The following is a 16560-nucleotide window of genomic DNA, read 5'->3' on the forward strand; positions in this document are numbered from 1 at the left end:
CTGTTCAAACCTGTATGACCTTCTTCCTTGCGGGGAACACACACAAAAAAAATTTTTTTGATTAAAAGTCTGTTATTTTTTTCTCCGTACAATAAAAGTCAGTTTTTTTTCTTTTAGCATATGGGCAGAAACGGTTTAACGATTCTTCAAAGTATCTTTTATTGTCTTCCACAAAAAAAAAAATACAGGTTTGGAACGACATAAGGGAAGTAAATAGTAAATAATGAATAGTAAATAATTTTTATTTTGGGTTGAACCATTTGTTTAGGTAGACTTTTTGGTGTTTTTGTGTGATTTATTTATAAATTTGTTTATTTTATTTTTTATTTTTTTATGACTTTTTCTAGCCAGGTCAAATCACATTTATTTATAAAGCAATTTATTTATATTCGCCAAATACATTATTGAGATCAAGCTAATCAATCAAATCAGGTTTTTGTTTCATTAATACAATGAGTAAATACTAACAATATTTTAATTGTTGGGTAAACTGTTCCTTTAAAATTATATTTAAAGCATCAGTAGTTGGATAGAATCTAACATGCGTGGGCCACGACAGAGAAGGCAAGATCATTTTGGAACCAACAAAAACAAGTTATTTGAAGACCTTAGAGACCTTGAAATATGATATTATGAGACAAAAGTAGTGCTAAAAAGTGCTAAACCCTGTAGACAAATAATGAAATCATCCTTTTCTTTTTTGTAAATAATGTTTGCAAATTTGCTGCTGAAATACCCAGAGAGCCTCAGTGTGTCCAGACTCCTCCCAAAGCTCCAGGAGAGAGTGTGTGTGAACAGGAAGGAAGGGGAAGGGAGTTGTGCTGCTGGCCTCTCAGCTGTCTCTCACAGCGCTAATGATCCTTGGAGAGAGGTGTGAGGGAGGAATGGAGAGATGAGGACAGAAAGCAAGGGATGTTAAGACAGATACAGCACGAGCCGGGTTTCAGTTCAGAATATTTTTCCTGTTGGATACATTTACAGTGTTGCTAAACCATCTCACATTTCCCGAAAGTCTTTGCTGACAAATCCAAAAAGTTGCCAAATAATAATGGCTGTAAAAGCAAACCTAACACGTGAAGAAGATCACTACAATGAATCTGTTACAGTGCTTCACTTAGCTGTCAGTGTGTATGTTTGTGATAAAAGAAAAAAAAAGAGAGAATGCTGTTTATGACTAAAATAAGATCAGAGAATTGTGCGGGCCATTTCCTCCTTTCGCTTGACCTCTCTGTTTCATGCTGTTTGTGTCTCTGGTTTTCTCTCACACACATGCACACACACGTTCATATATATATATATATATATAATATATATATATATATAATACTGCAAACTTCAATAACTTGCACAGATTCCAATATTTTTAAAACCGCAACATTAAGCGTGTTGAAATGTGTCTTATGCATTTGCCTGTAACCATTCAGGTGTGTGATGGGTCTTTATGTATTGCTTTTAATGAAATAAAAAAAAAACTAAAATCAGTTTAATGGTCGGTAAAATTATGGCTGGTAAATGTTCTCAATTGTGGCAAATTTTGGATTCTCTGAATGTGCTTGTTGAGGGAATTTCTACATTTCAGACTTGACCGAATCAAACAGCAGCTCTGAACACAGTGGGTGTTTAGTGGTGTGTGATGTAGAACAGTCATTTTTATTGAGCCTACAGACATTCAAAATGCAGTTTGATTGCTTGGACTTTGTGTCGTTATAAAGTCCAAAGCCGTATCAGGTCCCTTAGTGTGTCGCTTTTTATGGTTTTCTCTTTCTGTCTGTCTGTCTATCTCATTTGAGAGTTTTTTTTAAGTGAGTGCTGCAGGAGTGAAATATGAATGAGTTGGGCGGCCAAGTGCTGTGCTCCCACTGCAACGTATAAAACGTGCTGATGGGGTCTTTATCCCTCCATCAAGCTGAGGGGAAGAAAAGAGCGCAGTCCTGTCAAGGGAACTGTGCGATTCTCTGGCCAACTGGCTAAATGCTGAAGCCCTGCAGTCAGAAAATGTGTATAAGAGTTGGAGAGGGAGCTAAAGCCAGAGAAAGAAGACAGAAGAGTATCACCCATTGACCTCTTGGCAAGCGTTCTTGTTTCAAGTATCTCGCCATTTATTTCTCCAAAAGCACTACCTCTTTCATCTAGATCACCATTTAGATTTAGTCTGTGCATTTGTGTAGAGGTTGTATGGACTTGGGAACTCTGTGCTTTATTCCCACAATTGACATCCCATGAGGCCTAGTGTTGACGTCAGGATGGGGGTGGCCTTGTGTGTTGGTGTGTGTAAGATCGTAACCACATAAAAGCACATCCTACTGGGAGCAGATGTGTCTGCGTTGAGTGTGTGTCGTGTGTATCTGAGGGAGTCTTGACACTTGATCCCAAATATGAACCTGAGAAAATAAAGCTGTTTTGATACTGTTAGTCATATGAAGTCATTATATAATTTGGATTTCTTGATATGATGTCTTCAATCACTTTTTATTCCACGTTTTGCACATTTACAACATCAGACAGGGAACATACCAACTTCGTAAGGTACACTTATTGACATACAAAACAATTTAAATGGAATGGATTTAATGGACTTTAACCAAGATGCAAATCAGGCCAGTATTAAAACAGTAAATCATTTCACAGAGGGCCATAAGCTATCCATCTTTAAAACTTTTAAAAGTGTTCACAAAATCATGAAAAAATTAAGTAAAGCTTACATTTCTTCCATTTACATTTGTGAATATATTTACCCACCAAAATTACCATGTTTACAAGGTCAGCATTGTGACATGGATCATGTCAAATGGAAAATACTTTATAATAATGATATTGATCTCTGTGATTGTTTGTCTTCTAGGCGATGTGGCTGATGCTGCAGCAGGAGGAGCCTATCGATTTAGTCATAGCAACAGGGGAAGTGCACAGCGTACGGGAGTTTGTGGAGAAGGCCTTCAAACACGTGGGCAAAACTATTGTGTAAGAGCACGCATATGCACACATTAATCTAAGATTAAGCCCATCTGGTTAATCTGGCACATCTGGTGTTGATTCGTGGACGGGCTGTTCAAGACCACTAAACAACACGCAAACACAAAATACATATTGTAAATATGTAACACATATGCTAACAGCTGAATTGGGAAACAAATAAGAGGAATGAATGTGTTCAAAGCTCTTGTTCACGCACTCAGGTGGGAGGGGAAGGAGGAGAATGAAGTGGGCCGCTGTCAGGAGACAGGAGCCATTCATGTGAATATTGATTCGAAATACTACCGGCCAACTGAAGTGGTGAGTTGCTTCAAGACTGTTTCTTCATGCGTAGACAAAGGCTGGAATACACTACACTACTTTCGCTAAAATTTATGCCCCGAATTACAATCTGATTGTACAGTCTAGTTGCTGAAAATCAAAGCCAGTCTCCAGATGTAAGTTGACATTTTACAGAAAATCACGTAGTGTATGATATGCACAGGCTCCACTTTTTTAGCTTCACACTATGATTCCTTTCAGTTAGAGCATGCTTGAGTTTGTTGAGTTTGGAATCACCTTAAAGTCTGGTAGTGTGTGACTCTCAAGTCATTTAATGTATGATGCCTAGTGATTTAAAATCTGTTGTGTAGTTGTATTGTATTCCAGCCTTAAGAGCATTCAATGTGCTTTTAGAAGAGATTTATTATGTGTTTGATATTTTATAATATACAACAGGTGTTGACTTCTAGATGTGTAGTGAGAATATATGTTTCCAATGTAACACACTGATATTCTGACCGCAAAGGAGGCTGTACTCTGGCATGAGCTTGAGTACCTGGAAGTAACAGTAATGATTGATCATGAAAATAATTGTGAAACTATTTCAACTTCAAAACATTTCATACTGATTGACGTATATTAACTACACAATAATGTATCAAAAGGGATCTTATTGCTAATTGTGTGGCATCAGTAGACAGCAGTTTGTCAGTATTGTTCATGGTGACTTGCACTCGATTTAATCAGCAGTTCTCAGATCTCTGAAGAGGATTTGAGGGCGTTCAAGCAGGATACGTTCTTTATTTCAAAATCAACTAGACTCAGCTAACTCAATGGAAGGGGTCTTAAGGCTTTGTGGAAGAACTTTTTAACTTGACACAACATCTTAAAAATGTGTACTTAACATACAAATCCTTGAATAAGCAGCGAGACCCAATGTATTGGCCAAATATGCCAAAAGTTTTATATACAATACCATACAAATTTTGGGGTCTGTATAATTGTTTTTAAAGAAATGTATATACTTTTATTCAGCAAGGGTACATTAAATCTTGAAAAATAATAAGCAGCACAACTGTTTTCAACATTGATGATAATAAGGAATGTTGCGTGAGTATCAAAGCTGCATATTAGAATGATTTCTGAAGGAACATGTGACTGAAGACTGGAGTACTGACTGCTAAAATTTCAGCTTTGCCATCACAGGAATAAATACATTTTAAAATATATTCAAATAGAAAGCTGTTCTTTTCGACTGTAGTAATATTTCACTATATTACTGTTTTAAATGAATTTAATCTGTTTTTGATCAAATAAATGTAACATTGTTGACCATAAAAGACTTCTTTCAAAAACCTGAAACATTTTACTAACCCCATTCTTACAGTTGTAATCAAAATTATTCAACCCCCATTGCAAACCAGTTTTTTTTGTGAAATATAAATATTGGCAAAAAAGTAATTAAAATAGCTCAACACAACAAATGTTTCAACTGCTTCCCCGAATTCAACAAAGTGCAACTTTTAATGACTTCTGCAGTCTCAAAATTATTCAGCCCCTTCATGGCAAGCATCTTCAGTGCCTAGTAGAACACCCTTTTGCTGTCATGACCTCCTGCAAATGAGATGTATAACCAGACACCAGCTTATGGCAGCATTTCTGATTAATCTTTGCCCATTCTTTATGAGCAATGGCCTGCAGTTCCGTAATATTCTTTGGTTTGCGTGGTGCAACAGCCTGCAAAGCAGCCCCAGAGCATCACTGAGCACCACCATGCTTAACTGTAGACAGTGTTCCTTTCAGGATATGCTTCATTATTGTTTCTTGATCCATAGGGCCGAAAAGTTCCAGTTTTGTTTTATCGATCCACAGAACTGAATCCAAAAATTCCTGTGACTTATTTATATGATTTTGAGCAAATTGGACCTGACTTTTCTTGTGCTTTTGGGTCAGTGGTGGTGTTTGTTTTGGAGTTCTTGCATGGAAACCGCATGCGTTTAGTATGCGCCTTACTGTGCAGCTGAAACCTCAGTGCCTGTTGCCACCAAGTCTTGCTGCAGATCTTTTGCAGTCACTCGAGGGTTTTTCTGGACCTGCCTTCTCAAAAATCTGGTTGAAGCCGTTGATAGCTTCCTTCCTCCGTCCAGGTAGTGTAACCACTGTTCCTTTAACTTTTAACTTGCGAACTATGCTTTCCAACAGTGTCTCATGGAACATTTAGTGCCTTCGCTATCTTTTTGTATCCTGTTCCTTTTTTGTGAAGGGCGATGCTATCTTCTCTTAACTTTTTGGACCATTGTTTTGACTGAGCCATATTTCAAACATGCAGTCAAACATGACTCAACAAACCTAGCCAGTTCAGATATTTCATGGGTTCTAGCTCAAGCACACCTTGTGCAACTAATGAAGCCCTTGATAAGTTGCATCAGGTGTGCTTGAGACAACACCTGTTTTGCAGATTTGTGCTGCTGTGGGGGATTCTGTTCTGGGGGTTGAATTATTTTGAGACTGCAGAAGTCATTTAAAAGTTGCATTTTCAGTTGAATTTGGGGAAACCACTTGAAACATTTGTTGTGTTAAGCTATTTCAGTTACTTTTGTTTGATTTGTTCATTGCAAACACCTGAAAGTCTGTACATTTGGCCAATAAACCTGATTTCGAATGGGGGTTCAATAACTGACAATGAAAATGTAAGTTTCTTTCAAGTATTCAAGTAGACAAAATGATCAATGTCCATCCTTACTCTGACATGCATAACACATGTAGATGTCAGTTTGTGAATGTGTGTGGTGGGTGGTCATTTAGGAATTAGAAAGGGCACCAAATCTTTAAAGAAAACATACATACTAAATGATTGTTGACAGATCAGACAGTTTTCTCTAAGACACATGCTTGCTTTGTATGGGTCAGCGGGGTGTTTCCAAAAAGCTCTTTCAATCAGAAGAAAAAATCATGTGAAGTTGAGACCAAAAGATGTGTGAGTGAGTGTATGCAGTCTGAAGATGAGTGACATCAGAGGATTAGGAGGAGCTGGTGCCGAAAGAAGGAAATCTGTTTCAAGTACAATCATTGGACAGTGTTATATAATATCAGTACAAGATACTTAGACACAAGCTGAACAGGTCATCCATCAACACTGGGGTGAAATGGGAATGTGACCTTTAACCTCTGTGATAGGAAGTAAATCACTGCATTTCCTCTGGAGGCAGAAGTGTCAGTGCTGGGCGCAGGTCACTTCTGAGGATGAATGAGAGTGTGTGTGTGTTTGCGATACATTTACAAATACGTTGTCCACAGGCTACATGTGTACATGTTTCCAAACTGTTGAATTAAGTGCCATAATTAATCAAATAACTTAATCTGTCTGAAACCGAATAGAAAAAGGAACGTTAACTGTTTTAACTGTAATTTTTACTTGGTCTTCTTTGCCAGCACACTTGCTTCCCATGAAGGGAGTAACTGAATGAAATACACACATATTAATAGGAAAGCAGTGGGATGAATACACTACATGTTTTTCCAATGAGACCCTCTTCAATCGTCACTCAGACTTCTGTTTTTGAGCCATCCTAATCTGTTTTCATTTATACTACACCTGCATGATTTATGAAAACATAATTACTGACAGATAAAAATCTTCTGGCTGAAAGATCCCACGTTAGAGCTAAAAATAACTGTCACACCCAAAACTGCTGTTAGATGAATGGCTCTATGCATTATTATCATTCCCAAGATCAACATATGAAGCCTCTGAGTGATGGCTATCATGTCAGACGTAACTTGTGGTTGGAAGTGCGTAAATTGCGAGCGAATGATGAAACCCAAATCGACCATCTTTATTTGCATAACCTTTAGAGATCTCATAACGAGCGTATCTGCATGGAAGCGTGTGCGTAGGGCAGGAATTCATCCGTGGCTTTGCTGCAAATGCAACCTGTATCTCGCTTTTACTGGATGTTCTTTCAGTCCACACACACTTGCTCACATTCCTTAAGGAGGTATGCGTAGTTTTAGCTTCACAATGAGAAAAGCAGGTAATGTGCTTGGCCTTGTCTGTCCATCACACGCCATCTACTCGCTAGAACAAAGAAACTGTGTGTGTGCGCGTTGAAATAATATGCTAACTTGCTTTAAGGCCTGAAATACCCCGATTTAAATGAAGCTTGAAATATTAAAGCGAATTTCGGTAACTTTTTACGATTTACAGCAGCAGAGCAGTGTAAAGTAAATGTGGCCATTCTTTTATTTCTCTCTCGCTCTCTTTTATTGTCTCTCTTGCACATACACAAGGACGAGGCAGATTGGGTGCAATAACGAACACTTCAAAACCAAGCGCCCTGTCTTTTAGCTGATCGAGGGGGTTTAATAGTGAAAGCTTGAACTGATGAATGTGTCCCCCAGACGGCCGCTGAAGACCGCTGCGTGAACCCTGCGGTCCCAGCTCTGCCTTTCAGTGAATATGATTTTGCACATCCATTTCATTCTTTCGGATGCTGATTTAAACAATTTTTATGAGGCACTTTGGGGAAGGAGGACCAAAGTTAGCCAAAGGCTTTTTTTTCCTTCTTTTTTTTTCACTTTTTCTTTTCCAGACAGTCCCCAGGACACCCTCATGGTTTTTTTCTTTTCGTTTTTCATTTTGAAAGAGAGAGAGAAAGGAGCGCGAGAGAGGGCATAATTAAAAAGCAAAAAGCTTTGATTTATGCAACACATTCCACAGACAGCGAGGTGCTTCGTTTAGTAACTCACTGACTCTTTTATGAATACCCTGCTGAACTTGTGTGCACATCTCAAAATGACACAAGATTCTTTTTTGGAGGGGGGAAGGGGGGATTGTGAACCGTGCTGTGGTCGCATCGTTATATGATGTAATTTCAGCTGAAAATTGGTTTTCAGAAAATTGAAACTTTTTACAAGATTTGAGTGTCTCAATGAACATGGGGTTATGGGGTGGCATATACTACGAGGATTATTGGAAATAAGTTTTAAATTGTGTGTGAACGCATATGAATGCTTTTAGGATGTGTCTGCCAAGAATGTAAATGTAATGAACAGTAAATAAGTGTAAGTGTGAGCATGCATGCTGATGATAGACAAAACACAAGCTGCACAGGCTGCAGTTCACCAGCAGTGTGTATTTCATCAAATCAACTTACAGACTTGACGACCCTGAGGAATTGCCACAACATAACGATGGAATAATGTGGATTATCAGAGTTTAGTACATAAGTCAACATGTTTCCTCTGGCAACTCAAGACATAGTGCACACATATCTCTTTGAGACTTGGATTTCAGATGGTTGTTCTTTTGTGGCCTATTGATTTAATGCACATTAGCATATTTACTCTGACTATACGCTTTGCTAGTAATTTTTGTATGTCGTAATACAAATAAAATATTCTAGTAATGGTAATTAAAAAATATATATATATATATTATATTTATGTATATACACACACACACGTATGTTTCTAGCATGTTTGGCAACAGTTCTTCTAACCCTAATTGATGGAGTGTGTTGCTTTTCATTTCTTAAACAACCAAATATGGAGACACATCCTGGCCATATTCCAGGATGACAAAGGCAAGATTCATCCGGCTCAAATTGTGAAAGAATGGTTGGGAGGGAGCATGTAGAATCATTTTCACACACGAATTGGGACCTTTGAGTCCAGACCTTGAATTCATTGAAAGTGTTTGGGATGTGCTGGAGTATATTTGACAGAGTGCTGGACTCTTGCATTGTCAATACAAGAAAATTGATGCACTTCTTGATGGAAATAAATGTTGTGATGTTATTTCCATCAAGACGTGCATCCATTTTTGGTCAAGATCTTATATTGACAATGCAAGAGTCATGCACTCTGCAAATGCTATAGCATTCAGTTGAAGTACACAATATTTATTACATCATAAGTTGGTAGACAGTATTATTGGCACAAGTGCATTATTATGATGTGTGTATATATAGTGTATGCTTGTGTTTTGTGTAACATGTAAGTGCATGCTTATTTTTTTGGTTTGTGTTGGAATGAAAGATGACTTTGACCTTTCACTCCAAGGATCAGGATGGGCTGATCTTATCTGCCCTGTGGCAGAGGTCAGGAGCGAGATAAAAAGAATCCTGTAGTGAGCAGCACACACACACACATGGAGGCCCTCACTCTGTGAATGCAGGAGTCTGTCTTATCTGACCCATGCTGAGCGTCATAGTACCAGCATGCAAAACACAGCTGCATCATCACTTACCTGCAGCTTTGCTTTTAATTTGAATGTAAGATCCATTTTATTTCAGGCTTCAGTTCAGTGGCCAAATGATCTGCATGCTTTTGTGTGTTGGTAGATTTATGTGTGCGTTGAAGGCAGGTCCCCCACCTCTTGCGGACTTTTAGTCTCTAATGTCTGTCGTGATGCTTTATGGGTAGTGCAGTCTTTAGGGTTTTCTGGGTATTATAGTTGCTGTGGTTGAGAGGCTGGCTCTCTGTGACAGTTTTATGGTGATATGCAGTGTAATAGGTCAGAGTTGTTAAAGTTGAGTGTGAATGATGTTGTAAAGAGTATGGCCGGGTGCCAGGTGGAACTCAAACCTGCAATAAAGCCGTGCTCTTACCGTACAGCCTTTCCTCATGATGACCGTATATATATCCTCTTTTATTTACCTCACACTTTACGGTAGAGCTTAACTCTCTTTCATAACATTACATGGCACTTTTTTAAAACGTGGGGTCCTTTTTCTTCGCGCCCCAGGACGTCTTCTTTTACCCTGCTACTCTGTCTCGCACGCTCTTCTTGTTGATGCATCGGCGAGAGAGAAAAAGAGAGGGAGAGAGAACAGAACTAAAAAAATAAAGAGGGAGAGAGGGGTGTACGTTCTCCCCTGGCCTACTCTCTGGTATTTCCTGAAGGACTTTGACTGAGCGGAACCACCCTGGGCCCCACGGAGGGGAAAGAGAGAGAAAGAGCTTTTAAAAAAGAAAGAGAGTTGAGAATATAACACTTAAAAACCAAGCCAAGTATATAGCTTCTCAATAAACAGGTGAATTTATATATATATAGAGAGGTGAAAGACACTCCCTTTTGAGAAAGTGAAGATATTACATCAATAGATGTCTATTACTGAACTAAAATGTGCAACATTAAAGAATTATTCCGGGTTTGGTACCAGCTCATTTGAAATCATTTGTGTCGTAATGTTGATTACCTCACAAAAAAAATCAGCTTGTCCCACATTTACTTTTAAAAGAAGCAAATTTTAGGAAGGTAATATGCATTGAAAGTGAATAAGGCCTATTTTTGGAGGATTTAAAATGAGAAATTTGATGATTATAATTTTATAAAACCACACATAAATTCCATTTACTTCCAAAACTTCCATTAAAACTTGAGTGTTATTTGAGCTGTAAAGTGGTTTCGATCATTTTCAGTCATTTTAGGGTTTTTAAGAGTTATGTTGGCATGATAACAAAGTCGTTGTTTATGACTTTACGCAGAAATGGTTATGTGATTTTTTTTTTTTTTTTTTTACTCTAAAATCATGTTAACACACATTGTGTATGTCTTGTGGTTATACTATTGAAACGGTGAGGTTAGCATCTGTAGACTGGCCCCATTCACTTTCACTAACTGTGTTTCCATTACCCTTCAAATTGCGCAAATTGAAATTGCGAATTGAGAATATGCCCAATGGAAATATATGTAAACCTACCAACAACCGTTGCCATGATTTTGTAGTGACTTTGGAATGATGATCTTGAGAGGGAAAAAAGTAAGTTTTAGTCGCGTAACATCGGTAAATGCCGTAATTTCGCAATCGTTTTTTATCGACATTTAGAAAATATTGCAAAAGTTTTGCGCAAATCTGTAATGGAAAACAGGCTACTGTATAAGCCAGTGTTCGTTTTTTTTAAAGGGGGAATAAGTCAAAATTAAATTTTGTGACAATCAACATTATACCACAAATGCTGTAGACTTAAATGAACTTGCATTAAACCTGGAATATTCTGTGGTAAGTTTTATAATAAAGTACTATTTCAGTCTCTGTATCTCAAAATTTTATGTTTAATTCATTGTGTTACTTCCTGTTTTATTTGTAATTATTAGAGACATTTACTAGCAATTTCTGAATGATTGTTTCAAAGCAAATCCTGCACCAATTTTTTTTTCAATGTAGGTTTGAATCGGTTGCAAATAAGTTAAAGTTACATTAATGAAAGTAAAATTTGAAATACACTATCAATACACTATTTAGCATTAAATAAAATGATCATGCGCTGTAGTGGTTCAGAAAAGTTTTTTTTTGCAGGTGTCTTAAACTTTGAAAATGTGTTAACTTGTGTAGCAATGTTGGGTTTGTTTGTGCCATGTGTCATAATTTCCCCACGTGTGTGTGTGTGTGTGTGTGTGTAGTGGTAGAGGGGAGGTTAATTGTGGGCTGCCCTCTGTAAATGGCATGTCCCAGGCTCGTTATCTTGATTGAGTAATTAACTCTGGCTCTCGGCACTCTTACTCACACTGTCAGACTGCTGAACTCCTGACACCTCGCATTCCTCACTCCCTCTCCCTCATGCTTTCTCCTCTCTGGATCTTTAACTTTCACACAGCTCGTCTCCCCGAGCTTTCAATTTATCATCATTTTCCTTTCTCTCCATGTCATTCCTGTCTCGTCCTCTTTTTCCTCCTCTTCTCTCACTCTCGATCACTCCAGGGAACAACTTTTTTTTATTATACACATGAGTTGGAAATGTTAAGTTAAACAATTTAAATGTTAATGTTAAAGTTATAGTTCGCTCAAAAATAAAAAATTCTGTTTTTAGTTACTTACCCTCATGTCATTCCAAAACTATAACTAACTTACTTCTGTGGAACACAAAAGAAGATTCTTTTTTCCTAAGTCAATACCAGTCCAATTTTGTTTTGGACCCCATTGACTTTCATACTATGGACAAAAACTGTCTTTTATACTCTGCAGAAGAGGAAAAGTCAGATGATGGCTGGTCTTTCATTACTGGGTGAACTATACCTTTAACTGGGGTAAATGTGTGTCGTGCCTTTCAGTTGTCGTAGTGTTTCTCTTTCTCTCCCCGCACCCATAGTGAAGGCACAATAACAGGTGAGATGAAAAAAGAAAGAGTATCTGGGTCATTTGAATGAAGTGAATTATGTACATGCTGGCAGGCTGGACTCTTGTATGCTCAGCTCCTCTGCGGTCACTCTGCTCCAGAAGATACAGCTCTCTGAGGCTTGTAAACACACAAACACACTGCCAATACCACATGTAAGCACATACAAGATCCTCTGTAATAAACACACCATTGAGTACATGTAACTCTGGCTATTAAGACATTGACACTGAAGTTATTTAGATTCAGATGTTCTTTTATAGTTTTCCTGCTCTGTGATTGGCTGTTGTTTGAAAAGGGAAATCATTGGAGTCTTTGATCCCTCCTAAACGTTCTGCATCAAATAACCCAACGCACTCACACAAAACTGCACAGCACATAGCAAAGTCTGTCGAACAGCCGTGGATTTCTTGTTCGGTTTCACCATGCACTTTTGGATTCATCTTGCTCTTGTCTCTCACATACGCATGCATTTAAAGTGTCAGACACTTAGGGTCAGTGTCTCTTTGCTGGAGAGGGTTTATATGATCAGATAAATATTTATTAAACTCTTGAAGCAAGAATCTGAGATAGAGGCATTCTCCCTTGTGTAAATTCAGGGTTTTCTGCATTGACTTTTATCTCTTTTACACGTTCTGATGTCTGTTTTATATATATACAATATCGTTAAAAAATTGAAGGTCTGTATGATTTTATTCTTTTTAAAAGACGTCTCATGTTCGCCAATACTGTTTATTCGATTAAAAATACATTATGAATATTGAATATTATGTGAAATTAAAAATAAATGTGAATAATTATTACAATTTAAAATATTTAAAAGTGTCTCTTATTCCTGTGATGGCTAAGCTGAATAGTAGCCATTACCGCTGTCTTCAGTGTCAAATGATCCTTCAGAAATCATTCTAATATGAGGATTTGATGCTTACGAAACATTTCTTATTATTATTAATATTTGAAAACATTTGTGCTGCTTATAGTAATATAGTTTTGTGGAAACCATGATATATATGTTTAATATATATATATATTTAATATATATATATATATAATTTTATTTATATTTTTTTATGGTTCTTTGAAGAATGGAATGTCCAAAAGAACTTCATTTATTTGAAATTGACATTTGTTTTAGTCTTTACTTTTACTTTTGATCAATTTAATGCATCTTTGCTGAATAGAATTATTGAGCGTGTGTTTATATAAAAGTATACTTTTTCATGTAAAGTAAATTTTAAAAAAAATAAACTAATTAATGCCATGGTGTATATATATTTAGAAAATAGGATGCCATCTGATAGTTTCAAAATTTTCTTTTAATTATCTATTGTTCATCAATAGAAGTTTGACAGAATTTTGAGTGCTTTGTTGAACTGGTCATACTGATTTTGTGGATTTGACCTTTGACTTGTCGACCGTTGCTCAATCTGTGTGTGAAACAGATAGTTTGAGCATGCTGTTTTTTTCATGAAGCATGTCTCTAAAACATTAAAACTCCATCAGAAAGTCACTGAAATATGCATGCAAATATGCATCTCAAATGTCATGTGTAGTCATGTCATAACTTAACAAAAGTTTATTGATGTGTGTCATGGTCTGTCTCTCCATTAGTCCTGAATTCCTTTACGTTAAGTGTTCAGTCATACACAATAAAAATGCGCCCAGATGATTATTATCACTTTTATTTATTTTTTGCATTTTATTTGCCATGTATGCAGGTACGGCTTCTGTTATAATCCCTGACACATATAGATATAGAACTTCTTTGAACAAGAAAAATGCACGGTGTTTGAAACTAAACTGTGAAATTGTGCCTTTGATATGTCTTGACTTGCTGACTTTCTATTTATTGGCAACAGCGATTGCACACAACGAATTATTCCCATGCACATGGTTTCATTGAATTTATAGTTCTTGTTTTCTTTCCTTGCAAATGCTTTGTAAACTTACGTCGTCGGGACACAGTATAGTAGTTTGCATGTGAAGACTTGGATGGGCGCCAAAAGCAGCTGATGTTAATTTAGCTTTCAGAAAAGTGAAGACTAATTATGATTAATATGCCGCATTAATACGTGTCTTGATTATGATGGTTGCATGCTGTTTCATATGTTGATGAATGAATGCTATTTTGCTAATTAGACTTTAAAGTATGGTTATGTAATTCAAATGATTTAATTGGAGCTAAAATGGAACCATGAGTTAGTGACTGTAACTTCACAGGGTTCAACATTAAAAATATGGCCTTTGGAACAAGAGGCTCCCATTTGTCAAGGCGTGTGTGTGTGTGTGTGTGTGTGCGTGCCTGCGTGTGCGTGTGTTCGTTCTTGCATAATCAGATCAGCAGCAAGGACACCCTCAAACCCTTTACCGCCACCCTGAGAAGCACCCCAAAATGTGTGTGTGTTGCCATCCCAGCAGGAGAACAGAAGGGGTTAGGCCACAAGAGTCACATAATCCATCATGCTCTGGCACTGGGAGAGGGCTGTAAAAGAGGGGGTGCTGGATGGATGGCCTGCCTCGGCCCTCACCTTCCCCCAGAGACATGGAGCTTGACACCTGTGTGTGTGGTGCTTGCGACAGAATGTGGGTGTGTGAGAGTGAAGAAGAGTGTGTGTGTGTGGGGGGGGTATACAGGTTGGGAGGTCTGGTTTATAAAGGGGGACTAAACCACACCCCTTTTTTCACTTAGTTTTTTTCCTCATCTTACACTCTTTTGGTCTTTTTCTAGGACTTCTTACAGGGAGACAGCTCCAAAGCCTTTAAAGTACTGGGCTGGAAACCACGTGTAATGTTTGAGGTGAGCGTTTCTGTAAAAAAATCAATGTGGGTCACTTCCAGCGCTCTCGAGTTTGAGAAATAATCGTTGTATGTGTATTTTTGTACAGGAGCTTGTTAAAGAAATGGTGGACGCGGACATCGAGCTCATGCAGAACAACCCGAATGCCTGATTCTACACGCCTTTATCTCCATGCTTGTCAAAGAGGCGGCTGTCGTGTGTTGGTGTGTGCGAACAAGCATTCAACTGCATTTCTGTTCTTCCGTCTATCGTTTTCGCTCCTGATTCAGCTTTCTGATTTCACTTGCACTATGGTTTGAAGGTCCCCATGTGTTGCCTTTTTCATTCCTTAATATTGTTATATTTATAGTCATGTGTGTTGATTTTTTAGTTTTTCTATCTAAATGATTTTTATCCATTTTATAAAGCTGTTTTTATTCATAATCATGATAAAAAATGTATAAATAAGGGATTAAAGGGTTTGTAGAGCTTTTTAAAGGTTTCTGTTGTTGTTTTAACCATGGTTCCTCAAATTGAAATAATGTCACTAATAATTGGTTGGAACATTAAAAAATTATTTAAAATAAAAATACAAAATAATTCTCAAAGAGTCTGGTTGTGGTTCTCAACCTTTTTTTTCTTCTTATTGTCCAAGATGATTTTCAAGATATTTTCTCTGGTACTTGTAATTATGATAGATCTGCTTGTTTTCAAACTTAATCTTAAAAGACAATAGATGAAAATTATTAACCTTTTTTTTTATTTCAATAAAAATGTTGAGGTGGGACAGATTAACACGAATATCATCTTCTTCTTTTTTCTGTTTTGTTATATTTTATTTATGTTGGCCTATCTATTTATTTAGTACTAGTCATTCCCTGAGGCCTGGTCTACATGTTGACAGGTTTTGGCAAATTTGTAATTTTAACCTACATTTATGTATGTGTGATAACTGATTTATTACTTTTCATATAATTTACCATATTAAACAGAACAACATAGATATAGGCCTAGCTATAAAATATAGATTATTGCTGACTTAAGTAAAAGCTCGAGATTACAAAGTCAGTAAACAAAATTTTGAGAATAACGGTCAACTTTTCATTTTCATACTCTGGCCTCATTAGTTAAATACTGTATGAAATGTGTCAGAAAGCGGCTCGTGCCAGCTTTCGCGGGTTGCCTGGCGGTCATCGAGCCCATCGCGCCGAACACAACCACTCTCTTGTATTCGTAGGGAAACGGGCATCCACGAGGCCTCGCGGTCCCTCGTTCCAGATGCGCGAGCACGGCCCACCGCGCGCAGCTTAGGGAGCAGTAACTCGGCCTTGTAAAGCAGCTCATGTTTAATCACCTATGACGTCGCGCACAGCTGGGCCACTGAACCCTGACAGTAAAGACATTTCACTGTGTGCGAAAATCCTCCGTCG

General features: G+C 37.5%; 1 protein-coding gene across 2 annotated transcripts in view; it reads left to right on the top strand.

Moving 5' to 3' along the window:
• gmds (GDP-mannose 4,6-dehydratase) overlaps positions 1-15738 on the top strand; it is a 61216-nt gene extending 45478 nt beyond the window's left edge. For both annotated transcript variants that reach the window (XM_077220309.1, XM_077220310.1), the window contains 4 exons: positions 2843-2961; positions 3177-3273; positions 15083-15151; positions 15240-15738. In XM_077220309.1, the coding sequence (XP_077076424.1) occupies positions 2843-2961; positions 3177-3273; positions 15083-15151; positions 15240-15302 (348 nt within the window). In that variant the 3' untranslated portion in view covers positions 15303-15738. The remainder of the gene's footprint in view (positions 1-2842; positions 2962-3176; positions 3274-15082; positions 15152-15239) is intronic.
• Positions 15739-16560: the final 822 nt, after the last annotated feature.

The sequence above is a fragment of the Siphateles boraxobius genome, unplaced genomic scaffold (genome assembly GCF_051911475.1).
Source record: "Siphateles boraxobius isolate OS27281-9 unplaced genomic scaffold, OSU_SipBor_1 8, whole genome shotgun sequence".
In the NCBI taxonomy this organism is placed as follows: Eukaryota; Metazoa; Chordata; class Actinopteri; order Cypriniformes; family Leuciscidae; genus Siphateles; species Siphateles boraxobius.